Here is a 27972-nt window from a genome sequence, read left to right as displayed (position 1 = left end):
TAAAATATAACGGAAACAGTGTCTGTAAAAAACATATAGCCTACATTTCCTAGGACCTGAAGCTCATTTGTCATGAAAGTTTTAGATAACACGTTTTTTGCACATGCGCACAACAGATTACATGCACATGCGCACGTATAAATGCAGTCGTTTGCTCCATAGGCCTATTTGATTTATAAATGCTTTATGGACTTTTTGAATTTCAATTTGCCAAATAAATACTTTGATTTAATCGCTACTGCTATAAAAGGTACCACAAATACAATGTCTACGACATACAATAGCATATAAACGATCAAAGCTTAATGAATCTATTGAGGTGCAAGATAGTCAAATCCCCTTCATTATAGTCAATGATCGTCAGGGGCATTTAATCACTAGCATACTAAATTATTATCAGCATATGTTTTCGAATAATGTTGTGCTAATGAAAAGAAAACGAAATTATTGACAGAAATGCATCCACTCAAGAATGAAATAAGTTCAATAACGATTTCAAATAACTGATTAATCATCCTCCGTTTCTTAATACCTAATATTAACCAGTCGGTTATCATCGCCTAAAAATAACGTTTCGCTCAGCCTTACAGATTTACCAGCCACCAGCCAACTTAGCCATGGGCTCGGTAATGGCTATCTTGGTTTGCTTAGGCAAGTCATTTGGACTTGTTCCAAACCAATCCTTTTTCCATTGTGTGGATGTATAAAGTGTGTTTTACTTTTACCCTGTGCCACCACCTTTCTTCATAGAAATCTAAATACACAAGATTCGGTTGTTGAACAAAAATTATGTTATAAATTACTCTTCTACAGTACTTTCTATTGAAAAAATGGCACAAAAATCTAAAACCAAACCAAAACGGTTTCGGTTCACGTTCACCAGTGTTTATATGGCATGGTAGGCTATGCTGGGAATCAGAATTAATCGGAACTTGTATATAGGCAAGCTCGGTAACCGGTGCTCGAGCGATGAGTCATCATTGCCGAGTTTAAGTCTTGCAAAGACCTTTTCTCATGCAGTCTGAGGGTAAAGGTTGCAATAACATATCATACACCAAACGCATAGGCCTATAGTTAAGTCCAAAGTAAAACCTGCAAAATGCGATTTCGGAACCGAAAATATCTTTGGGCGGTGTTAAATGGTTCATTCAGAAAGAAAAGACCGTTATAGTCATACCTACAGGATAACGTTTCTACATAAGAAGCTTAAGACTTGAAATTTCCCGGACTTTGCAATGACCAATCAAAGAGCGCCAAGTTATTATTATTCTTTGAAAACATAAAATTCTAAAAAGTGTAAAAATGTGGGTATACAAAAAAGTACGCTTACTGTAAGCTATATTAATGTAGGCTAAAGTAAATTTTAAGCGTCTTATTTTGGTATAATAACTTTTAAGAAACCAATTAATTTTCAAGAAACCAAAACTTTGTGTTCGTTCTTCCCGTCAGCTTTCACTCTGTTTGAATCACCGCACTCTCCAAGCATAGACACTGCATTAACCGTGTTAATGTAATATCTATGCTCCAACTTATATTTTATTCACCAAATAGTGTCATTATGATATGTTATGTTGTAATTGTGACATTCTTTGGACAATCAATCAATTACAAATTCATATAACCGCCTCTTGAGATCTTTATGTCTTTATGTCTTAATAAGATCTTTATCTCGTTATTTAACTTAAAAAGTGTATTCGTTTCGATACTTTTTATAACGTAATTTTATCAAATTCAATGTGACAACCCATCAAATTCAGTGTTACTTTTTGCAACAGAAGAACCTTTGAAGCTAATGTTTCATTTGTCATAGCCCCATTGGTGCCGTGGGCTCTTAGGCAACTGCCTAAGGTAGCCATAGTGTAGGCCTATAGTTAAGCCATTGCAGAAAACTACAAACACCAGCAAGCCGCAAAATCAGTGGTGTCAGTACAAATACGGTAAACAATGCATAGATAATGAACTATAATGGATTTTACTATTCAGCTAGAAGAGCCACTAAAAACATGTCGGCGAGCCGCAGTTTGCCTGCCTATGCTATAGGCTACTAGAAAGAAAAAAAAAGTTTTTTTAATAAAGAAGTTAATTATAGCAAAAATTGCCGAAATAGTTGGCAGGATTAAATAAAAGTGGACCTAAAATAAAGGGAAGTAAATCCTGCTGCAATAGTTATTCCAGTTTCAGGAAACTACAGCTTGGCTATATTATTATATGCTATACAGCTTTCATGCCAAAGACCTTTAATAAAAAGAAGTGAATATGTTTTGGCAAATTTCGGCTGGAAAGTATTGTTATTGCACTGTTAATATAGCAGATAGACAATCGTGTTCATGTAGTCGGAACAACGTATAATAGGCTATGCTTTTCCAGCTTCGGCCTGAAATGATATATAAAAAAAAACTAATACAAAAACCGTTTCTGTTGTACACTAGATTGTTAGTGGAAACAATTAAGGTATAACTAACAAACGCTATTAAAAGCTTGTGAATAAGCAAATGTTGGCCAAAACATCGATTAAATTATGGACTACATAACACGTCTTTACGGGTTGGTGACTTACTTTTCTTCACATATTTAAGATAACATTAAACTGGCTCTGGCAAACGTTCTAAATTCAGTACCACTGTGCACCATACCGAGTATCAAACAATCTTTGCCGAGTGTTCAAGATATGACAATGATCGGCTGAGTATTGAAACTTGACCCTACTAGAAAGAAAACTAACCATGCTAACCAGAAAGAAAGCTAACTACTAAAGAACTAACCATATAAACTAAAATCCTTCAACGGCAGTTAAATAAATATTTCTTTTCCGCCTTTGAACTAAATACTGTGTTTTCTCAAATCTTGACTTGAGTCATAATTACTAGGAACTTTACATGAAATTTTGAACAAAGTCAGTTTAGTGCTCTTGTATTGACTTCATCAACTTTACGCAAAACACGTAGCACAAGTGTCGAATATTTGATTGGCTTGTCACAGGTGCGTGCATGTGTACCGACACATTAACGCGTAGCGTTTTACAGAAAGGATTTAAGACGAAAAAGCGATTTTTACAATAAGTAAAACAGCAAAACGATAAAAACGACAAGGGTGAACGTTAAATAGTAGACTCATTTCAAACGATCGCTAGAAATCTGTACGGAATGCGCGCGCATCTTAAATCACAAAAAAGAAATGACGAGAAACAGACGTATAGCAAATGATACTCTAAATGAAATTGTAAAAAAAAAATAAAAGGCATCAAATTAAAGAAAAAGAAACATGATTTGTGACTTCGTGTCAGGTGAAGGTCGACTGTATGGCTGTTTGAGAAGCAATCAGCTCGCCAGTTTGCTTCTAGAACAACTGAAATTTCTCTGGGACGACACGGGCATGCAGTTAATGCAGTTACAAAACAATTACGATAAAAAATTCGAGCAGCATAAATTAATAAGTTACCGATAAGGAAATAGAAGGGAAGGGAAGTAGAAGGGCGCTACGTCATCAATGACATCATCAAGTACACGAAGAAAGCGATGTACATGCGGAAAGCGTAGCACAGTGTTGTTACAGACCGGAGTGTCTTGAATGATTTCACATAAAATATCTGACGTCCATTGTGGTGAAACCCGTAATGCGAGGCACCTTCTAACCTTAAGTGCACAGATATTTGTTGACATTTCGCGAGACGAAATATTTTAAGGAACTTTTTTAAAAGGATGAGGCCTCAAACCGCTCTCAACCTTTCTCATTGGATGATACAATGCTTCTTCTGATTGCGTCGTCTGCGAAAAAGGAAAGTTTAAATAAATAACTGACAATTGCAATGGTGCGCGGCATGTCTATTTTCTTAGACCAGGTTTTTCTCTCATCTCACCTGTAACGGGTATGTGACGTGGAGGAGTAATATCTTGGCATTCCGGGACGTTGCGTTCCCGCTGCATTAGCGGCAAGCAGGCGGAGATCCGCTCCTTCTCCGAGGAAAGGATGCGAAGGACGATGTCTGGTCATCTTGACGTGGATGCCGACAGGAACAGAACCTCTTCTACCAGGAGAAACTGGACTTTTGGGAGCAGGTTCTCTGTAATAAACGAGATATTTTATTAAAATCTGAAAGGCTGACAAAGAAAATCGGAGCAAAAAGTAAACGGAGAAGGAGCAAGAACATCTTCCAAGAACCAATCTTTAAAGCACTCAACGTACCCGAATCGGTCCCATCTCTCATAATCACTGTCATCACTAGATGATGTACAGGTGGAGCACCAACCATCTTCCTCTTCGTCTTCCACAAATCTCTTTTGTTGCCTTCCTTTCTTACATGAGGAAGTTGCGGCGGAACGCTCGAAAGCGAAGTCCGTTGAACGAGTCCTTCTCAGCTTCTTACTGCACAGCTTGTTGCTAAAAAAAAAAACAAAAATGTAACGCTTCTGTTAAATATAGTATCACGCCTTTACAATAACGTGTATAACTGTACACTGCATAGCCAGAAAAAAGTGATTTACAAACATAGCATTCTACCGTGTAGACAGCATATAAAGTGTAAAAACGAACACGTTAGAATCGAATATTTTGTTAATTTGAAAAACTCTAAGAAAAATAGTTCAGTTAAGAATCACCACAACCCAGGAAAAATTCCATAGTTTAAAACTAAATCGAGCAATTTCTATGCCAGGAAATTACAGACTACATTCGAGATCTTGATTTAAAGGCGGGCATGCAAATCAGAGAGATTACTAACCCGCTCAGTTTACTGCACTGCTTCTTAACCTTCACGTGACTTTTAAACATACTGGTAACCTCGTCTAGGTTCAAGGCACTGTGCGTGCGACCAAAATGCAAGGGCTCTTTGAAATGTGGTCTGTGCTGCGATCTAGCGGTGCAAGGAAATTGTAAAAAACATGCAAAAGGTGCCATTAAATTCAATGCAAAATCACTTCTAAGACATGCAGTGCTGGTTAAAAACTAAGGAATTTGATCAGAATTACCATAAAACATAATGAAAGCAAACTAAGGAAGTTAAAATGAGCAATTAAACTCACTACATTGTCATGCGCACGAACAAATATCTGAAGAGACTCACCTTGGCTTAGATAAATTGGAAGGTTCAACAAAGCTGGCGGGAAATCGAGCGCTGTTGTAGAGGCGCTGACCGCGTTTGAAACTCGAGAAATCACCTTGAGCGTCACATACGCCAGCTTCGTCGTCTGACACCAATTTTGACTCGTGGTCATTTCCTACGAATAGACGATTCATTACATAATTGATATTATCGTACTATTTCTGGTAAAACAATAAACTGATCATACAAAAAAGTATTGATAATAAACTTACCAAGACAGAAATCATCATCAATGTGATCGAGGGAGCCAGAATTTGAACCAAAATCGCGATATCTCCTTGGACGAGTTTTCTTCAAAATGCTTTTCAATTCCTTCTTTTCAGCATCTGATGGAATTGACTCTTTGTCTGAAAGAATTCAAACAAGGTCAGTCAATTGTCATTCCTGAACCTCAACTGGCTAGTTGTTAGTTGGGCAGTTGATTAAATTAGTAGCTTATTTGCCATAAACTACACAACCTATTACCTTCTTGGATTAAATTCCAATTTTCCTGCCCTTTCTCTATAGGCAAGATGTCAAATCCTGTGATAGGCTCCCTGCATCTTCTTCTGTTATTTATAATCCTCTCACTCTTGCTCCGTTGCACTGCGTTTCTTTCTTTAGAACTCAGTTGAGGAGGTGAGGATGGAGGAAGAAAAGCGGTTTCCCTTTTTTCCGGGATAAACGGTGGGTGCTGGAGGTCCGCGTGAAGATGTACATGACTCTTCGGGAGCCAAGGATTACCAAGGTCCAATGGGACGCTGGATGGAGGGGAAGGCGTATGATTAACGGGGTATCTTGCCCTGGGCGCCGGAATAGGAACTCCAGATCGGGATTCCAACAAGGAAGCAACATTAATCGAAGGCTGCCGGCAATCTTTTGCCAAAGACTCAATAGTCTTCTGAATCTGAGGAGACAGTTTAGCTCGGCTATCGACAATAGTGGGAGGAGAGGACCGGCCAAGGGAAGAGCGCTGGAACGCGAATTCTGTCGCCAAAACGTGCCCGCCTTCGTCATCATCGTCGTCGTCTTCTTCTTCAAGATCTTTTTCTAAAGGAGACGGTTTCGGGCACCCGAGACTGGGCTTCGGTTTCAGTCCATACACAGCTGTGTTACAAGTGACGACCGCGTTTTTAAGAATATTCTGTTGGTGTTCTATAGCATCTAACGTGCTACTGCTGTTATAGCCGCTACTGTCTGTGCTATTGTAAGTGTTCTGGCCCTGAGGAAAAGGGCCTTTTGACCTCGACGACACTGTACTGGCCGGTGAGGTGACCGTGTCTTCCGCATTGGACGCTTTCGTGATCTCGACCGCTGGTAATCTCTGGCTGACAGGGGAAGAACCGGGTTTACTTTGGTTCACATCAGACGCAGTCAAGTAAGGGTGGTTCGTCCGGGGATGTCCCCGATTGTAATGGCTGTTGGCCGCTATTATGGCAGTGGTCGGGTAAATGTCCTCGGAATCAAGAAAAACGTCCCCGTTCTCCCCATTCGTGTCCATGTTCGATTCATCCCAGGGTTTGTCGTTAAGGGTGAGGTTTTCGAGGTTTAAGCTGCGTCTCACGTTATGTGAAGTGGGGGCTTGGGGAGTCTCGTAATGTGATGAGCTCTGCTGTAAAAACAAAACTTTTTTTAAGTAATTTATAAAATAAACAAAGAAAAATAAACAAACAGCGGGTTTCGCAAGTAATACATTGTCCTCGTCTAAGTGCTTATTCACGACCCTCAAAGTGCGTGTGGTCCCAGACATGTAGTCACCCATAGTGATATCAGGACCCGTCCATTTCCCGTATAACTTGTATTATTTATGACTTAATAACGAAAAAAAGGAGCCGGCATAAAGGGAGTCGTGAGATGCCAGGTTGGTAAATTATAGTTTCGGTAATAACAGTCTTTTATTGATACGATGTGTGATTCGTTACCACTTTAGATAGTTATTCCCAATCTTTAAGACACATTTCGCCTAGGCTTGCGTATATTTATCGCTGTGTTATACGAACGCCGTTTCTCGCTATTTCAACTATGTTCTTGTCATAACCAAGTTATTTAGCTTAACATTGTCGATCGGCTTAGTCGTAAAAAGTTTTTAATGGCATTCTTGAAATACTCTTCACCATCGGCGCCAAGCATGGAATTAGGTGATTGGTGATAAAGGCACCCTATTGCTCACCTGTGAATCAGATTCTGAGTGTCCAGGGTCTTCTCCAAGGCTGCAGGCTTTTGAGCAAAAGATTCGGCCGTGTTTTGGGAGAAAGGGTCTTCCAAGAAGCGATTTCCTGCATCGATTGCAGCAGAAACAACTGTCCGTTGCGTGCCAGTGCTGGCCTTCGTATTGCATCTGCCCGGCGTCTAGACCTACAAGCGGTGGTAAAACGGTGATTATTACATCATAGCACAATTATTACGTCATAAAATGCGTGGGCGCCTAACGACGACCCTTGTGTACCAAAACACTACTGGTCATTAAACTAACGGCTGCAATAAAACCGGAGGCTTTTTGTGGCCAATGTCGCAACCGTTCCCAGCTTGTATAATATAAACTGTATGTTGGGATGATTATTGGATGTTTAACAGAGCTTTTTAACGTCCGCTTAACAATGGAAGTTCAGGAAACAGGTAACCGTATAATCAACTAACCAATAAGATCGCCACACATGTCGCAATATTCGGCGTATAGAGCTTCGAAGCACTGGGTGCAGTTCGGTTTGCCATCCCGCATGATATACCGCTGCCCGCCTAAAACCTGGTCACACTCGAAGCAGCAAAAGTGGTCCATGTGCCAATGCCTGCCTTCTGCTTCTGTGCACTCGTCCGAAAAGATAATCTGCAAAGCAAAGACGAATTACAACCTTTTTTCCTGCCAGAGGAAGCGTAGAAGGCTGCTGAAAGGTTATATAAATACCTCGTCGCAAGCAGAACATCGGGGCTTCAGTGTTTCCGCATGATGTCTCCCGCAATATAGCCGACCGTCCTAAGAAATAAGCTTATTAAAACCGGATATATCGAGTAGATTTCGTCACCTCAGCGAAAATCTATGCGGATGTGCTAAAGCAAAAACTTTACCAAAGCGTTGCTCACCTGATAAAAATAGAAGAGGTCGACCAGCAGCTCGTGGCAAACGGAACAACAAAAGCAAGCTGGATGCCAACACATTCCTGGCTCCGACCTGGAAGCCACGATGCCTATGTCACCGCCTTTGATTGGGGCACAACACTGAAAGCACAGTTAAGTGTGAAAATAAGTCTGACGTCGGGGTTGCATTTGGGTTGCGACGGTATTCGACTTACATCTGTGCATGATGTCCCTGGGTTGTTTAACGGCAGAATTCTAACTTTGCCGCAGCCAAGGTAGTCCCGTTTGCGCTGTTCACTGAACATCCGGAGTTCCCGTTTTTCTTCTTCGGAAAGCTCGTTGCAATAGCAGACCTATGACGTAATCAACAACATGGAATTAAAAGCGAGTTGGAGATGGTGTGAGTTAAAAATAGAACTTAGAATAGAACGTACTCAAAATTTGAATAAAGTTACGGCGCCAGTTACGATAAGAGTTAATGTAAAATACGTGATACCCATATGGCCATATCAGTGTAGGGCAGTTTGGGAAAATAAACACAAACGGCCGTTTACGCTTTCATCGTTCCGCGCTAGTCCTTAAAAACCCAGATAGCTGATTGCATTGCGTGGTATCAACCGCAACTCATAATGAAACGGATGTCTCCTGAAAATAGTTCCGGCTTGTAACGTTTTAGTTGCCACTCTTGCGTCAGATATAATGAGATCTTATCAAAAACCGGCACTTTAACTATGAACCCGACTAGGCTGTACAGTGTGTGGATTTGTAATGATGGATGACGCTTGAACCACGCTGTGCCGCAGACACACACAGACGTGTCCACAGATTAAGATATCAGAAAAGTTAAAAGCAGCTGAAAAGTCGTCTATTTAAGGCATTTTCTTGGTATTGCTATCTTCTGGAAAAACATCAACAAAACAGAGAAAAGCACTTAGCAGGCACAAACTGACCGTTCGGGGCTGTCCCCTTGATTTAACAGTGGGTTTTTAATTCTTTTACGGAATAAAAATTCGATGTTGGTGGCATTCGCGAAAATTTCTGAAAGCGAATTACGACCATAGTGAAAACAGTTTGATTGAATCAACTTAACTTAATCTGAGCCTGCCTGACAACGTGTAGAAGTTTATCAAAATAAAAACCGATGACGCCATTAAATTGAGACCAATTGGTATATTGCGTAACGTGAACAACGGCAAGGTAACTCAAATTCATCATCCGCGAAAACAAACGAGCTTAACGTCGGAAGAAGCCTGGAACACGAACACGGGCTCAGCTAATTGACGTGTCGAAAACAAATTAACTAGTACTACCGGCAAAGGTTTTATTTTTGCTGTAAACATTAACTTTTGAACAGAAAGTCTATGTACATTGTACAATGGAGGCAAGTCAATGCCTATTACTGGTTGGTATGACGATACGACTCGGAAAAAGGATATTTATCGTAGTTAGACTTTACATGTAATTCACATAGAGCCGACTACACCCAGGACATTTTGTGTACAAGTTATAAAAGGAATGATGCAAACTATTTGATAACTGATAGAGATCAACAAGGGTTAACATAATGCGGTATACTTCATAATCCAACGCCTTGAAACTAATTCCACTAATGAGCGATAAGAAAGCATAATCCATTTCTCTAAACCACGAAATCCAAAATCGGTTGGTTCAATTAACTTTTGAAAAAACGTGGCTGGTAAGATAAGGCACACTTTGCATCAGCGTAATGAAGGGTGGTCACGCATGTGTGGCTATCATATCAGTTACTATTCTAATCGAGTACTCGCTTAAGTCGAGTGAAATTCAACCGCACTGGAGATAAGGATGGGATAATCCCGTTGTTTTTATCCGATGTTGGCGCACAAGGTTGGCAAAGTGCACATATTTTGCAACTTACGAAGGGCTTGAGCGGATAAATCACTTGGACTAGAATCTTGAAATCGATAACAATAGATCGAGAGAAAACTTTTAATTCGATCTTGCCACATCCGCAAGTTGAGCACGGCATTAAAAGATTTCATAACAATTGCTAACTGTAATCCGGAATTCTTACGAGGTCAATAGGAATTCCATAACAAACTAGGCGCTGGTTAACCTAAACAATGTCATGGGTCAGGATATTTTGACATATCGCCAATCCATGTCCCGTATGGGCACTTACAAAGCGAAAAATGTACGCTAAGGTAAAACCGGCCACTGTGTTATGGGTTCGAATTTTCGTGACAAGGCGGCTTAGCAGTAAAAATTAAGGAGAACGGCGTCGAGGAGAAAGATGTAAATCCCTGTAACTATTTTCATTATTTCGTGGCTTGTTATAGAATGAGCCAAAATTAGATAAAGCTTAACGAACAGCGGGGAAGCGTGTTTAAGAATAGCAAAAAATCTGAACCGTCCTGCCCCTTCCAAAACGACCGTTGGACAATGGACATCTTAAGAGGCTGTAACGGTCATAACAACTGTGAAAACATTATTGTGGTTTTTTTTAATTTGGACATGCATGTTGACAACCTAAAACGAACTTGGCCGCACCGGTAACAGTATTTTCCAAACCACGTTGGTCTACTACGTCGCGTTGGCATTAATAGACTGTGGGAGATTACGTCTGTGTGACGCCATCCAGAAGTAACACCACCACTTGGTGAAATACAACAATGGAAGATAGGGCCAAACCGACGACATCCTTATAGTAATGGTAAAATCGCCTGCCGTACACCATGAGATAAAAATTCCCAAAAAGAGACGTAATCTTCACAGGCAGGTCATTCCTTATGTTCGCGTGACATACAGTAGGGGTGATGTCACGATTGTGTTATTATGATGCGTCGGACGAAGATCCTATGAATAATAATTGCTAATTACCAGAATACACAACGCAAACGTAAATCGAAATCTGCTGTTCGGAATGACGCGTATCATTATGTCAGATGTCGGGTTCACTCAAGCGTGTAATCATTAAATATAGGCCAAGCTTTAAATAAAAACAGTGATACACTAGTTATTGTCACCTATCTTCTGTTTAAATTTGAAACGTGTTACAATCAATGACGCAGCATTCTGATACTTATCTTAACATAGAAAAATTAAAGTCGCATTTTTAGCATGCTAAGCCAGGCTAAAACAAAATCACAAGGGTGCGCAGACAAAAGGCGTAATGAAAAAAGGTAAAATACGCCTCAAGGGTACATTTTAGTTTTACGGCCTGAAACTTTGCACTGAACAAAATCAGTGCAATAAGCCACTAGTTAGCGTTAACCTACCTGGCTTTCGGTTAGCCAAGTAGGAAATCTTGTAAAATGCAAGGATAATTGCCTTTACAGGTCATTACCTTAAACGTTGATGCTGAAAAGTCTTGCCTCGTAAGACGAAGGGGTTTATAAGTATAACATAAATTCATAAAAATCCTTCATTGCAAGAAACGATTGAATGCGGGTCTAGCACCGGATTAAACTCCATAAACAATGACTAAAATAACGGTTTCGTCTATTCCACTGAAAAATTGAATATGAACAGCATTGGTTGCTGATGTTCAATTTCTGATAACCAACTAAGACAATGTTATGCAAAGCAGTGTCAACCGTACGCTGGTCTAGTTATCCGTAAACATGGCAGTCAAAAGAAGATGACGTTAGGTCAGACGATTAAGCTCCAATCAATCGCACAGCTGCGACTATTTAAGCCGAATTGGCTGGCATAAGCGCATACAACCGCTGGCTATTATGTAGCCTTAGGAAATAGCCTTGCACTTACCAGAAAGATCGAGGAAAAATTTACGGTACTGCCAACACAAGATACAAAGATGTTTGGGAGAAGCGATGGCCAAGAACAGAACCGTGACAAAAACAAGGCAATTCATCAGTAAACATATCAGGTTGGTCTTTTGGCGTTAAACGGTAAATTGTGGCGCACTTTTCACACAACAAACATAGTGGTACATGTTGGCAAAATCGGTAAATAGCCTTAGCTATGCGCCTTGACATCGGTGTTTACAGTCTGTGCCGCTAACAAAACAGCATACTTTGGATAGCTTAAGTTTACAGAGAGGAGCAAGGTATTGGCATTGAACGTTAATACCCCTTATCTAAGCCTATTATATGAATCAGCCGCCTTTCACGAAGAGGTTATGATGCGGTTAACAAGTGTACGCATTAGTGCATTACCAGGAAAGACAAAACTCAACCGATACTTCAGCAATGTTAATACCAAAATTACCCACAATCGAATGACGTCACACGAAAAGGTAACAGCCCTCATATAGGGTTAAATTTGGGTTAAATTTAAATTTGGTTAAATAAACTCTTTGGTTTTTGTCATTACTCGTAACGAAATCACGCTAAAAGATAAATTTTCTAAATCAATAAGCGGGTTAATTACACATAATCTTTTTGAGGTTTGTAATTGCCAGGTGTCAGACAACGGTCAAATTCAATCGTTATAACCACTGAATGCTTAAATATTAGGCAAAATATAGTTAAGGGAAGACTTTTCACGTTTTATCCTCCTCGCAACTGTAAACTCAACACGTGACGGTTTGTTTTACTAAAAAACAAAATGTAAACACTAATGTTCGGTATAAGTTAGTGTTAGTGCACCTTTTATTGGACTGGTTCATGCTCGTATCAACCATCAAAAAATATATGTGATGAAGTAAAAGTACATCGAAAAGATTTCCGTCTAATTAATACCAAGATTTTCTAGATGTACATAAAAGTACATTAAAAAATTTTTTGCGTTAACCTTACAGTTGACCCAAACTGTGAAGTATATCTGAAAACGTACGATAGCTTCCAGTGATTGTACTTCCATGTCTTACCATCACCACAAAACGGATTATGTCGGAAGCGTCTAAAGATAATACGCATTTCTGAAAGTGAATGCGTAATATTTTTCAAAGTTATGAGCGCGGAAAACGTGCAGGTTAAATAATGCCTCAGATATACGCGATCAGTCACAAAAACTCGGCTGTTAAACCGTTTACAGAGCGATAGTAAAGATAAGTTACACACGGTGAGCTATTTTAAAGTTTTATTGTCCTGACGTCATCGTTACGAATTTTAACGTCATCGCTGAAGATGGACATGGAAACGTAATGATACGGAATCCTGGTGCTATGGTAACCATAAACGGTGTCGTCGCAACAGTACAGTACGGTTGCTAAGCTGTTACGTGTCCTACACCTGTGGAAGGTCGAGGCCATTGACAGGTCTTCAATATCGACTAAAACCAGTAGTTTACGACCTGCCTACGGTATGCCGAAGATCATCAAGCACTGACACCAATCGCACAAATGAGGCAATTAAACGATAGAGCGAAACATTATTGTTATTACGACATGTATATTGCACCATAAAGTATTTGCCTTGCACTGTGAGTTCGGTTTACAAAGTTAATCATTGCCTCCGGCCCATGCTATAAAAATGCGCTATATGATTGCGCAAATGACCATTTTTCAATCTTGGAAATTTGCATTTTGGAAATTGCCAATCAAGGCCCCCATTCATTTGCTCGGACTTTAGGCGATGATTTTCACATGTCGGCTAGTCATGGAGTGCGGTAGGTATTTTCTATCAAGCGAGAAGTCAAATTAATTTGAGTTACTGGGGGATGTGGATACCGTGACTCATAAAAACCCGATCTGGTTTCGAAGAAAGCTTTATGGCCGCCCATACTTGTGCTGTTGATACCATTTGTTATATACGTTACGGTTTTCGTTTTAATTTTAAAGCGAATCAATCACAAAAAACAATGTGGAAGCCGTCACGTCATCACCTAATAAAGTTTAATGAGTGCAAACGAAAGACATATGCTAAGGTACAAACCATAGACTATACCAGTTGCCCGAAAAATCAAAGGTCGAGAAATAAAAACCAAGGCACGTAAGGCAAAGCCATAAATCAAACTATTAACCAAGTCGTTGAAGGAACCTTAAAGACTTTATTCCGGGCTAAGGCAAGTGTTGCTGTCGCTGAGATAAAGCCCGGTGTTTGTTTAAGAACGACATGAGTTAAGTTTTCGGCTCCAGTCTATGCAATTTAACCTGTATTTATTTTGTTTTATTATTTCCAACGTTTCAAATCGCTAAGGTTGTAAAAAGCTTTTACAGGCGATGCTAACAGCACGACGTTGCCTTCGGGATCGTAATATTTTGCGATGTCGATCCAGAGAGGAGGTCGGGTTCTGACATCAGCCGGATGATGGATCGGTCCAGATCTGTATTCCTTGTCACGACTGCACAAAAGCATAATTGTCGATTCTGACAAACAAATATAATTCCACCGCCTTTTTGCGTGCCTTAGGTCAGCCTCTGGGCGTGACCGTTTCTTTGTGGTCAGGTAAAGCTATTAATGTGCAATGTACGGTTCCACGGCTGGAGAAAGGGAGCCAGTGTGTAACGCATTTTTTCGCAGAGCGAAGATTTTCACGGCGCCAGCAAGCACCAAATCGCGTGTCGAGCCCACGGTCTGATAAAATCGTTTTGATTTGTGCAAATTTGCGATCAATGACATGTTTGGCCCGACCAATGATTTATGGTTAAGTCAGCGGCCATTGAACCCGCATGGTGTCCGTGTAGCAAAAATAATCTTGTATTGAAATCGTTTGTTACCGGATAATATGTTTATTCTTAAACGGTGATTAATAAAGGGACAAATACTCGGGTCAGCAGCCTTTTTGCAAGAATTTTAATCCACCGACCGCACAATAACAAGCGCATGGAATCAGTCGATCTTTAGTTTTAACGTTAAACCTTTTCGGAATTTGCGACCGCGTAAAAATGCGTCATCAGAAAGAAACTTATGCTCGTCGAAAACGGACGAGATTTTTCCGGAAAAACTTCTAACGCTCGACCATTATGCTGTCACAAAGTGTAACCTGTAAACAACGGTTAAAACATTTAAATGCAACAATACCTTATCGTCGTGTGGCGGTAGTTGGTGCAAAAGCTGACGGGTTCTGTATTTTTCTCCAATGCTGTCCACGATCGGTACCTTGTCCTCTGGAAGGTAGTTAAAATAGAAGCGAACCTGCACAAACAAATGCAATAAACGAGTTATAAATTAGAAAGAAAATTAATCCAATCAACCCATTTATTAACTCGGTAAATTAGATCATATTGTAGTGATGTGCTGTCCGTAACGTGGGAAAAAGCGGTCAGGTCTGGCGTTTCATCTCAGGTGCTTTGATGTCACACCACATCATTTATACAGACAACAAATTAACGTAAACAAGCGATTACATGATTTGCGGTATGGATGAGCGAATAAAAATATGACAATAGGTAGTGCGAAGCTGATGAAGCGCAAACCAAATCCACTGAAAAGTCTTCGGATGAGTATCCTGACACATAAGGACGCTTACTTTCCTGTCTCAGAAGCGGATTGGGACCGTGAGAACGGAAAAGAAAATAAGTGAGAGAAGAGGGAAGTATAAGGTGGTGGATAAGGTGGAAGTCACAAAAGAGGACACGAGGCGTTTCCGAGATGTAGTGAAAACGAATAGCGACAAGATTAGATTCCTGGCTCCAAGATAAAGATCAAGAAAGACGGATCAGCTTCGCTCCTGATGGCGTAGTTTAGTCGAGGGTCAAATTACAGCGTTGAGCTTGCAGCGCAACAATATCTTTCATCGTAAAATAACAATCGAAACGTCAGCCGGATAAATTCACCGTGTCTGAAAATGCACTTAAGATCCGTATTGCGACCTCTTTAACGACAAGATAAGGACGGAACGATCATGGTGGCCTCGGCTAAAATTCGGTCCGATACCAGCTAGACTGTAAAATTTGATGAATAACTAGGTTCGATTTAAGGCAATTTACTTCGTTCTAATCGAACGCTGTTACAGACGTGATAAGTTTTTACGAATCAAATTTCCATCAAGTATAAATAGTCTGTGTATTTTCGACGCTTCTGAACATGAGTAAACAATCACGCCCACAGAGACGTTTCACAAGGCAGATGGGACGAGATAGGCAATGAAAACAATTACAACGCGGATTGGCCATCTGGTCTGACCCGAACGCAGGCCTGGCTACCGTCTTATGACGGGTTGTGACACCGCCCAAAGTGGATGTTCACACCGAAACTCGGGTCGTCTGAAATTAAGATAGATCGCTGACTTGGTAAGTTTTTAAGAAGTGCCACTACTACAGTCAATTATGTGCTTTTCAGCAATTCCAGCCTTCGCCCATGTGTGTGGTAACGTCGGCAGTTAAATAGCGCTAACGAAAAAACGTATTTTGCGAATTTCAAAGCAAAATTACCCGTTTTTTTGTTATAAAAAGTTAAACCAGATCCGGCCTATATGTCACCATTTACGCGGGTCGAATCGATCAAAAGGAAACACGATAGCACGACGTAAGCAAGCGAAGGTGAAGAGCGTATCACCATGCACAGCTATTCTCTCAGCAAAGCCGCAAGGTGAGATCGAGTCGGGCTGTTTCTAACCTGCGTGATCGGAGAACTTTAGAGAAACGGCTGCTCGAAAATTCGCTGCTGTGACGCCATTGGCCCAAGCTGTCAGCTTTGAAACTTGTATATTTTACGTGTGGAAAGACAAGGTAAAGCTGAAGTAACGTTAATACGGCGTGAATACAATACATAAAATAGTTTACCACTAATAGCGTTCGCGTTAGGGCAGTGTTACACAATATTTGTCATGATGGGATTTTGGTAATCTAACCTGTGCAGGGAAGTCAAAGAAGATTTTAAAGATAACACAGTGTATGTACAAAAACCTATGTGGGATCAACGATAACACAACTTAAGGATGGCAATATACAAAACCATAACATCACGAAATGGATTTGCACACGACATCAGACTAATTAACAAATTCAACGGACAGGGCTTACCTGATCGGGTGTTAGGTTGGGTGGTACCCAAGCATATTCCTCTAAAGAACACCCGCTGTCATCGTCATTAGGTTCTTCGTCCGAACGTGAATTCCTACGGTGACGCGGTTGCTGACGCCGAGATTGGCGTCTTCGTACACGACCCTCGCCGCCGATTCCTGAGTGGTGTGGCGTCGGTAACTCGATGTCTTGAATACCTGGTTCTGACGCCGGGGCCAAGATGCGTTGCTGTTCGGTCGCTGCCGGCATATCAATATCGTTCTCCTCGCTGCTGTCAAGAGCTTCTTGCTGCTGCTGTTGCAGAGTATATTCCAGTGGGTGCGCGACGTGATAATACACGGCACACTTACAATGAGCGCAAGATTTTCTGCGTAAGTAAACGTATGTTTGTTCTTCTGTCTATCCAAACTTTAAGTCCATTTAAAAATCCACTTCGCAATAAAACAAGATGTTAGTCTTGCTTTGGAAAGTATGTATCACATAAAATTGCAATGATATATTAAATCCTGTGAACGAAAGGATTCACTGTCAATCCGATTCAGCTTTTCATTTTTTACATCAAGTTAACACGTTTTTATCTGCCATTGCTGCACGCGCCAAGGCCGGCAGGGATAAAAAATCTCCCCGAGGTCAAACAGCATTTGAGTTACCAAAATATCGCATTATCCTCATTTTGCGTTGAGACGTACAAAACTATTCCATTGTACTTTTATTCGAACCACACACGGCACAATGCTGTTTGTGTATTCTTTCTTTACCATCATGCTAAAATTTGTCGAAAATCATCTGATCTAAAATGTTAACTAGCACAGAAAAAAAAGTTGCACATTACAACGCATTTGCGGGACAATAATCTGACAACACCATAGTTTTCCGTAAAACTGTCTGAGATTAAAAGCATCGAATTCCCACGGAGACTTTTCTTTGAAAACCGTGCATCTCAAACCTTACAACGCGCTATCCGCAAGAGCGACTGTCTTCAACTAAGCGAAAACGAACGGCTCTCGCAAGCATTTAAATCAGACAATTGCCTTTTTCTCGAACTCAAGTCGTGGATAGTGGAAAACACGATTCTCAGGCCGCTTGTTTGCGACACTTTCGTTCGTAGCATCAAGTAGGGCATGAACTAAACACCTTGGCTTATAATAAATCACACGACTTGACAAAAAACCTTCAGTACTTAGACCAACGCACAGTTGGGAAAAATAACCAATCGTCAACAGCCGCATAATCTAACTCGGGCTGATTTTTGTTTAGATTATGCGTTTGAAAGCACTAGAACCAGTATTATGTTTGATTCCTGTTTTTAATGCGTCGTGTAAAATCGTTTTATCATTTTCGCACGTTATATTGGACAGTCGTCGATAAAGGACATGTGAATAGGGTAGCCTTAAGTGATAAATTAGTTGACAAACAGAAAAAACCTAAATATTCGCGTTCGATCCCACTCGAAACGTTCGTCTATCCGCGCAAATATGCCGATGCTATATCGACAAATGACATTAATCCACGGGATTCGGTGAGGGCAAGTCTACGTGTGGGGTAGAATGTCGCTTTGTAAAAAAAGTCCTTTAAGTGGGTTTACAAGCATGGGATTACGACTCACAGTAAAACAATTATATCTAGTGTTCCAACTCTCGTAGTTGCACATATACTCTCAGGTACAGTCAAAGCAAACGAAACATAAAATTCTCTGATTAAGCTCGCCGTGTTCCAAGGCCAAGGTAGCTAAAATCTGAATGATCTGTTTCATCTAAACGGCAAAGATCAACCATTACTAAGGTTACGTTCACGTTTGACATTACGACATGACGTGTTTATTGTGATAGTTCGTCAAAAAATTAGGCCTACACAAACGGTCTTACGCGCAGTTAAATGTTTCCAGTTCCTAATTGGGATCCAAAGTCCGCTACAGGTTGCCTGTGACAACGTTGTATTTCATTTAACCCATCAAGGATACGCTTTCTAGATGCTTTCCACACGTCCGGGCGCGTTATGATGGATTGCGGATAAGCAAATTTGGAAGGCGAAGCGCTTGTATAATCAACTGTCAAATTTACGGCCCGATGCCAATGATTGTTGCCAATGATTAAATACATTCCTTTGTATTTAATTTTGTACAAAGTCAAGATATACCCGTCGGAGGTAGTACCTACAAACTATCGAGCTCCGCGTTGGTTGGAAAACGTTTGTCACTCGGGTCTTGTGAAAGTTTTACCTTCGATAGATCATTTCTTTACCATAGTTAAACCTATTATAACGGTTTTCTGAAAGACTTTTTTGACGCCTCTGTCAACAATATCCGCGAATATGCGGCAGACATTGGGTTCCCTGTGGAATTTCAACGAGGCCACTTTAAGCATGTAATATACAAAGTAATCTATCGCCTTTGTACGCAGGAATGTAAAAATTCATCCGTCATGCTTTCTAACAGTTCAAGGACAGGTGCTTAATACAAGGGTTAAACTTTACTGCCTGGTAAGTCGTAACTCAAACGTTTTCAACTAATTTCGTTGCCAGCGGTAACGCCTTGGACGCAGCCCTGAACGAAAACGACTGCAATATGTTGCCTGTATTCTGCGCGTTTCCTGTCCCTGAAAGTTTACACAATTAATTGCCGACGTAAATTTTCGCCAAAAACCCCATTCTCACGACACAGATACAATATAATTGTTACGGCGTCGCATTGAATGCATGCGGCAATTGGGTAGCAATGGACAGAAAAGTGGCGTTAATTCGCAACATAACGACGCTCGCGGGGTGAATAGTCTGTCTTGAAAGGACACACACTAAGCCTGGCACACTTTCCATTAAAGAAGTAAAAGCAGACAATAGGGCTGAAGGCTGCGACAGTTTCTAATATACGCGGGGGAAAGTAAAACAAAGCTATGCAGACAGTCACAGTTTATTTCCGATCTGCTCAACGAAAAGTGAAAGAAGAATTTATGACCAGGGGAGTTATCAAACAAAGCATTATCATAGCCAGCTGCTTTGTCTATTCGATTTGTATTTGCATGGACAAAAGTGACATATTTTTCGTCTAGTTTCAATTAGGTAAGAAAATTATCAGACGAACAGTTTATAGGGGCAGATTGAGGCGTAATTTCCAATTCATTTGAAAGAAGTTAACATTGCCCAACTACAAAACACGTCAATTTCTACTCCGTTATTCGTCGTTGGTTTACACGGTGCTCGACATATTTCTACATAATAGCCATTGTGATAACGTCGAATTAGCAAACACTTATCATCCTCAACCAAAGGCATGCCGAGCTATAATTAGGAGAGCATTAAAGGCGCATTATGCTGGACTATCAAACCTATCCGGAAGACAACATTTACTTAAACAGAAAGTGAAAATATTTCGTCCATTAAGTTGCCAAGCAAAAGTTCGCAAGTTTTTTCATGTGGTCGCCGGTGTACTGAGCACTCGTTACGTCAAAAACTCGAGTGGCTGCAACGTCACAATAAAACCAGGTGTTGGTCAATGGATTTATTGTGCGAACTTGATTCTTTGCGAATCGACTTTGTGTATATTTCTCAGATAGCAATGTAGACACTGGTGGATTAATCATCAAATTTTTGTTATAATTGGCTCAAGATCTTGCTGTATTTGATTGCTTTCAGCGCTTGGAGTGGTTTCCAAAATCTACCTGTTACGTACGCGTTGCTAACCTAGTAATATCCGTTATTAAAACGAACTATAACAGATTGACTTGATGGATTGGCCAGTGCAAACAATTATTTATCGACACAGATGTTTTAAACACACCGAGCTGTCGTTAACTTCAGTCGTGGCGGTCTGAACTAACACAATGACGGGAAAATTCGACGTTCGGCAACTTATTTTTCTTAGCGTCCAGTTTTAAAAGTCGGTCAAAATCAACTGTGATAGATAACGTACGAGCAACATAATAGAAAAGGTAACTCAGGCAACAGCTAAACAAGCAAACTGCTCCGGTTTCTTTGACTTCAAGCGGTTTATCCCGCTCCCATGTTTGTTTTGTTCCCATTTACAACCTTCACGATCATAAGAATCAACTGTTGTTTCACATTCACCCAAGTGTAAGACAGGTCCTCGGTAGTGAAATACGGCTTAGACCTATTTCGGTCACATTTTTTGTCCTGATTTTCCTCAAAGAAAGTTTGGGGAACTCAGCGGTATTTTTTGTTGATGTTACGTTGTTACCGCCTTGGAAACAGTAAATCACGTTTACCGTTTTCCCAGCGGTGATAAAACTATGTTAAGCGGTAGTAACTGTCGACACCACTATTGAAACAAGTCAAGCACCATTAGCTCGGTTTTGGGGAGTAAAAATGTTTTGGTGACGGCAAAAGTTCCACTGGGTTTTGAAAAAGAATTTCAGCGGTTTAGAAGAATGGCCCGATCGAAAAATGGTCTTGCTCTTACAGAAACGCAATATCGAAAATTGCCAGCGTGAAATACTATCCCATCCAGGCAGGAAACACACTGCGACAGAAACATGGTTTCTCACGGTGGTCCTTAGCGGAAGATGAAAACCTGATTTTGAAAACACTGATATCCTGGATTCCAGCTGAGAGTAGGGGTGAAATCACAATTATGTCAATTGACACGCATCGTATAGCATCGCATCGCCGAACCTTGATTGATGGTAGCTAAACGTTCCCATTACCTGGAAGCGGGTGCCCTTTCTCTTTATAAAATATTTTGTCATGTGTAGCAACACGTTATGTACATAAACATGAATTCTACGCATGCTTTTAATTCCAAACGCAACTACTTATCCTAGCGTGTAAATATTATCCAAATCTCATCACGGCTCGCCTTTACAACCACCTGCTTGTTCGCGTTTGACGTGGTGATAAACGAATACGTCACACAGATGTGACGTCACCATCGATTTAGGGTAGGCTTTTATTCCCGTTTTCGCAAAAACAACGACTTGATATGTGAATGAGATCAACGCGGCAGAGAAAATTGCCAAAAAAACAATGTTGATTCAGCAAAAGTGAACTTTAGTCAAAGAAATAAAGGGGTGTATAGAGCGTTTGGGGTTCGTTCATATGCATCAAGCGTCTTGGCGTTGATTGACATATTGCCAACGTGAGAGATCGCGAAGCATCCTGAAACAATTGGACGGTCTCACAATTTTCAAGTCGAAAAACATGTTTTTATCAGATCTGTCACGAAAAATGATTTATCGAAATTGCTCGGCCGAAGATAAATACGAGATGGATTTTTGCAATCCAGACCAAACATAGACAACGTGATTGTGGCAGGTCAACTCCACAAACGCTACAAGGCGCAATTTTGAAGTTAAGTTAACGAGCGTGTCGAGATAATTCGACGAAATATATTAATCTGGATTAAACATAAAACTGGCCCTGGAGGGGTTTAAGTTTTATAAGAGCTCACTAAACTGGTTAACGGCTTCTTAATACACAAAGTATCGATGATAGAGTTCTGCTCAATTTCAAACAAAAGTCTGCTTAAACCTTGTCAACGTGGTTTCAAGTACACCAAGGCTGGACCTAGTAGCGTTATAGGGCGAAAGCAAATTTTTCGACAATGGGTCAACTGAAGTGTGCTTATACGAGACTTCTTTCGTAACTCCCGCGAACCTTGATACCAGCGAATGAAAACGGAGGTAAAACCTTCGAGTTTTGGGGTAAAAATCAGCATGTTGTCAAAATGCTAATGCAGTCAAACGCGTGCATTACCATGCAGTATTCTCTATGTTATTTTCAGCTTTTCCTGGTAAACAAAAACAGTGTTGGGAGCACCCGAACTGTATGATTCAGTTTGTGTGAGTGGATCCAAGTTTCTAATTAATTTATATAATACGCCAAAACTTGCTTGCATGGTGCAATAAGAATCCAGAATTAAACCAATGGCTGTACATTTCACCCAGTTCGAGTGTTTAAACGCGAAAGCGCGTTAATTAGTCTCGCAATAAATGTGCAAACAAAGACGTGTGAATAAACAGTCGAGTAAACCGTCTTTGTGCCCGGAGCAAATATTTTGACGATGCGACTTCAAGGCATAATTTATCGGGCTTCAAAAAGATAAAGCCGGTGTTCGGTGACTATGAAGGATTGTAAAATACTGCTAAGGTCTCAACTTGTCAGGGGTACTTGACAAAAAATCGCGTTAGGATAAGTTTTCCAATAGCTAGAGCGACGGTGCCTTTTTGAAATTGAAGCAAAAAACGATAGCTATGCGGCTCGTAATTAAGTGCAACTCGATATGCCCAACCTCATTACTGCTTAATGGGTTAGCGTTGAAATTACCCGTCCGGGGCCTTGAAGGTGTACGTAATAACCATGTATACGCGAGTGGTGGCCCCAAGCGTAAACACGAGCAGTCATTGCCGGCGCTCCACTAAGTTAAATGTGAAACAAAAATGAGATTAAACGATCGTCTGAAGTGGACTATGCTAAACGACTTCAAGGGGTTATAGTCACAAGGCCGCCACGCATACCGAAGGACGTCTTACAAGCGCCAAGCATGTGTCAGATGATAGGGCTTCAAAACCATTACGATGATCTTCACGCGTACTTGCAATCTTAATTTGTTAACGGCATTAAAAGGCAAATTTCACTTGCGATCCGTATGAGCCAAATACGTATTTGAGCTTCAATACTGTCGCTCTTGGGATACAAAACGGTCTTGACCTACTGCTGTTTAGACAATCTTAAACGACATCACAAACACCAACACTTCACTATACTTGTATATGTATATGTTCAAAAAAGTGGTCATATCTAGTAACATTGCGACTAGCCTTGCTAGAAAACACTTCAAATGCAAGACCTGCATATTCTGCAAATGAAAATAAATATTACTAATTCTTAACAATCACCCACTTCAGAAGTAGCACAAACTGTCCTTGACAAATGCTCATGGAATTCCCACAGTGGAAGTTTTTGACTAAATCATCAAACTAACTTTTTAATCTGTCGGAGTACGCTCACATCGAAGGGAATTGCTCAAAAACGACCCTAAGGACCACAGCACCATCCTTTAAAATCGAGCAATTGACTGAGGATTGACCATTACTCAGCCGCCATTTGTTTATAAGAATGTTGATAAGCAAATTGATCTTCTTGCTCAATAGTTTGACCACATCCTGACTAGACCGTAATAAACGCTCTGTTGTAAACCCTATCGGGCAGATCTCTAACGACACAAACGCATCCTACCCGTCAGCGCGCTTCACAAATCTGTTGAAGCGTAACAAGTTCTATGTGCTGACCAAGATGCTTCGGGCGGTGCGTCGATTCTGTTGATGAAACGCTTGCTTGATTGAAACAAAGTACAATGCATTGTCGACCGCAATCTGCCTTAAGTTGCACTCTGACTAAAATCGCTTCGCATTGTCGACAGCTTTTCGCTCAGGTGCGAATCAGAAGCCATCAAAGGCTGCTAATAGTGTGAGAGTCGGAGTAGATTTGGCGTAATTCAACCGCACGTACGTATTGAGTTGACATGTGAATTTTGTGAGCAACATGGGAAAACTATAACTGCTGGCTGCAGTTCCCAGCGCAGATCGACAAAATCTCTTCAAGAAGAAAAACTTCAACCGAAACGACCAATGTGAGGCGGATGGTTATCTTCGTATATCCATTTCAGATATGTTTGAAGTATTAAACGGTTTTACGTGGAATAGGCCAACACTGTTTTGAAGTAAATAAACAACAGCATGAGCCGAACTTGCATTAGGTGATTCAACGCGATGAAAATAATAAACAGCGGTTAATGTCGGAGCCGCGTACGCTAATTATGACCACGTCCACTTTACATTAAAAACAATACGCGAAAACAACCAGCTATTCCGAAAAAACACGACTTATTTCAAGTAATGCACTCAAACCGCTTAAAAATAAATCGCTGTGGCTCGCTTTAGGTTATTTACAGTGAATCGATATGATAATGACGTTTGGCTTTTCACCTACGTTCGCCAATTGTAACATGGTCCTGTTATCGCCAAAAACGGGCCCATCAACACATACCAACATGCCATTTTAGACACTTTCTCATTAGCCAGCTTAAGTCGCGGTCAAAGTTATGCGTTAAGAAGGAATTAAAGCACGCGTGCTTATAACCACACGGACCACGCTATTTAGCCAAGTTTGGCCGGACATTAAGCAAGATTTTCCCGCACGATCTCCGAATTTTACCAACTATAAATAGCCGGTTTCTGGGAAATTGACGCTGCTCGATTTCACAAAGCTTGGAGCTTGCCCACTTGGAGAATGTTGTTTCCACTTAAAATCTTCAGCTGATCACCAGCAACAAACTTTAATATCATTTACTTGCGTGTGATTCAAATAAACGCTTATTATGTGAAACATGACCAGTCATCGCTCATCGGACAGCGAAAATCCCAAAACAGCGCACATTGTTCCCTAACACTCATGGAAAAAGTCGTAACGCAACGTAAATGAGAAATCTGCTGCTGAAAAACACCCTCGGACAAGAAAATTCGCTCTTTCCCAAGGAACTGTTGAAGATTTGATTGTTGATATTTCCTGAAACAGGACAGCAGAGCGGCTGAACCGTCAATCGCCAATCGTCTGGACCTGAGACTTAGATTGTGGATGCGTTCACGGTTTCCGATCTAGCGTCCGTTTCTGGTCCAAAATCCCTGTTTTCACTGCCGGGATTACGCAAAACGTAATCTTTTAATCCGCATAACACTGGCATCAACTCTGGCATTTTTTTCAATCTTCGTAAAGAAACCTATATTGACCTGGGTTATCTAGACAAGACCATTTAAAAACTCATGAATGTATTTACCTCTTACCGTAAACAAACGGACTCGTAGCCACATTATATTTAACCTTTCAACCGAGGTCGACAAAAATTACCGCTTTAGACTGTAATGCTGTTGCTACCATAGCATCGGCGTAGCAGTTGCAGCGTGAGTTTTGACGTCAATAAGGTTAAAACGGTTATGACGTTCAGCAAATGCAACTAAGGGATATAAACGCAATGGGAAACCAACAGTAAATCACCCGGTTTAGCCTTTGACGGTCAAAGTAGGATGAAAAGCAACGGCGCGTACTGGAAACAAAGGGTGGAACTCTACAAGAAATAGGTCTCCGGCCGAATTACACGCATAGGAAGAGTGACGTGGGAGTCATCTGTCAAGCGTTAGAATGACAGGCGTCGGTCATTCCAGTCGCAGCGATTGATGTTCAACCAGAAAAACATGAAAGCTCGTAAAACTCTATTCGACATTTTTAGGGGTTATGTCATTGCTGACAACACGCACAGTGTAGTTGCTGTTCGCGAACTGTTGTGGCGCCTGCACATGCCAGCTTGGAAAATTTGAAAGGTTAAGATGAAAAGGCCAGGGCAAAAGTGAAAGCAAGAATGCAACGTAACATGCAAAACATTTCGCAAGTCCCTTGCGTCGTTTTGTTGCACCTCCTATTAGAAATTAATTAAAAATTCCACCGAACTCGCGTGGTGGGACTCGTTTTGTGCCAGCCCCGGGCTCAAAGGCGGCAAAATAATAACAGAGCACCGCTCATCAAAGCGAGCCGACTTGGAAAAACTAAGGCAGATTTAAGATCTACAAACGTTGAGAGTTATTTGCTGTGTGCAAGGCCATAAAAATAAACCGGCCGGCCCACGCACAGCTTGTACCGCTTACAAAGAAAAGCGTTACTAGTGAAGACCTTATACCCTTAGAACGTGATCGTCCAAAGTCCTGCCGGCTGCTTTGCAGCAAACTGTTACAGGTCTAGCATTGAATACAACTGATTTACGCGTTTTTGTTAACACATAAAATTGATATGTTTTACGAGCCAAGTCGGAGGGTATTGCACCATCGCTTACGAGCCAAAATCAAATGCCGCCCCAAATAAGGCATCAAGGCGTAGGAATCTACACAATTATAGGGACAGTTTCAACATCGTAAAACTGCTTGTTAGGATGCAAATCTAACACGTGATCACCCGATACACAACGCTATCATAAAAGTTAGTCACGTTCCGTCGAACGAAAATTCTCGTCTTAATCATCAAGATATTACCAGGCTACCAACAGCTGCAAAAATCCTGGGAAAAATGCGCAGGTTGTTGGCAACAAGGGTAAAATAATGTCTTAAAGGCATTGGTATGCTATATCAGAGTAAATATGACCGTTACTTCGATGCCCAACGAAAACAATGTAATTGCACCGCACACGAGCTGGTAAAACGTTCAACAACACAGCCTACGATTTCGGTCGTTCGATTGGTGACCCGGCTATCGGCAAACACCAGCAATAGACGAAAAGCCGCCTGGCCAATAAGGGCAATAAATAACGTGGATCATCAAACGAACCAAGCTGACAGATAAACGCCGATTGTTATGTCACAATGCAGCGAGTTTGATCAAATTACGCCGATGATCTACGGTCGTTGCTTGACTTGAAGTCAGCAAAGTCGCTTCGTGAACATTTATTTTCACCAAATATACTTTTTTACCACCTTTGATCGACGTATTCAGACATTAGTCAGTCGTCGTGAGCGAAAAAGGGAAACTGCTGGCCACCTCAAACACAAAATTGTCCCTTTAAAATAGATTTTGAACACGACTATTGACTTACTAATATATCCTACATCAATGGATTGTTTGTTGCGTGGCAAAGTACACAAGGATTGTCGCAACGCAAGAGTTCTGTGATTCGTACGGATACAAAGCATAGAAGAGACATCCATACAAAAGCCAATACAGACATCATATCACGTAAACCTATTTTTCCCGATATGATGTTCATAACAAGGTTGCCATTGCGTCCCATAGTTCAAAACCGAATTAAACCTAAATATTGACGCTAAAAACGTTTCATTGGCGAGATTGTAGTTGGGAGAATTAAGAGCGCGAGTGGTATGCCGAAAAAAACCTTAGTTATTTGTGAAAACTCTGTGGAAAGGGTGCGCGCAATAATTACAGGACTCGCAGGCCTAAATCAATTAAAAAGCGCTTAGAACAACAGAAG

The 27972-nt window shown here is 40.9% G+C and overlaps 1 protein-coding gene across 3 annotated transcripts in view; it reads right to left on the bottom strand.

The window, feature by feature from the left end:
- Positions 1-2894: 2894 nt before the first annotated feature.
- LOC143459212 (uncharacterized) overlaps positions 2895-27972 on the bottom strand; it is a 50319-nt gene continuing 25241 nt past the window's right edge. Inside the window, exons 3-16 of one of the 3 annotated variants that reach the window (XM_076956254.1) lie at positions 16998-17364; positions 15055-15168; positions 8365-8502; positions 8156-8290; positions 7980-8048; positions 7715-7901; positions 7248-7432; positions 5564-6689; positions 5311-5445; positions 5060-5213; positions 4718-4849; positions 4183-4377; positions 3857-4060; positions 2895-3764 (exon numbers count right to left, since the gene is read on the bottom strand). In XM_076956254.1, the coding sequence (XP_076812369.1) occupies positions 3728-3764; positions 3857-4060; positions 4183-4377; positions 4718-4849; positions 5060-5213; positions 5311-5445; positions 5564-6689; positions 7248-7432; positions 7715-7901; positions 7980-8048; positions 8156-8290; positions 8365-8502; positions 15055-15168; positions 16998-17364 (3178 nt within the window). In that variant the 3' untranslated portion in view covers positions 2895-3727. The remainder of the gene's footprint in view (positions 3765-3856; positions 4061-4182; positions 4378-4717; positions 4850-5059; positions 5214-5310; positions 5446-5563; positions 6690-7247; positions 7433-7714; positions 7902-7979; positions 8049-8155; positions 8291-8364; positions 8503-15054; positions 15169-16997; positions 17365-27972) is intronic. The other 2 variants (XM_076956255.1, XM_076956256.1) reach the window with 2 other exon arrangements.

This window comes from Clavelina lepadiformis, chromosome 5 (genome assembly GCF_947623445.1).
Source record: "Clavelina lepadiformis chromosome 5, kaClaLepa1.1, whole genome shotgun sequence".
Classification (NCBI taxonomy): domain Eukaryota; kingdom Metazoa; phylum Chordata; class Ascidiacea; order Aplousobranchia; family Clavelinidae; genus Clavelina; species Clavelina lepadiformis.
This window is presented reverse-complemented; position numbering and strand designations above follow the sequence as displayed.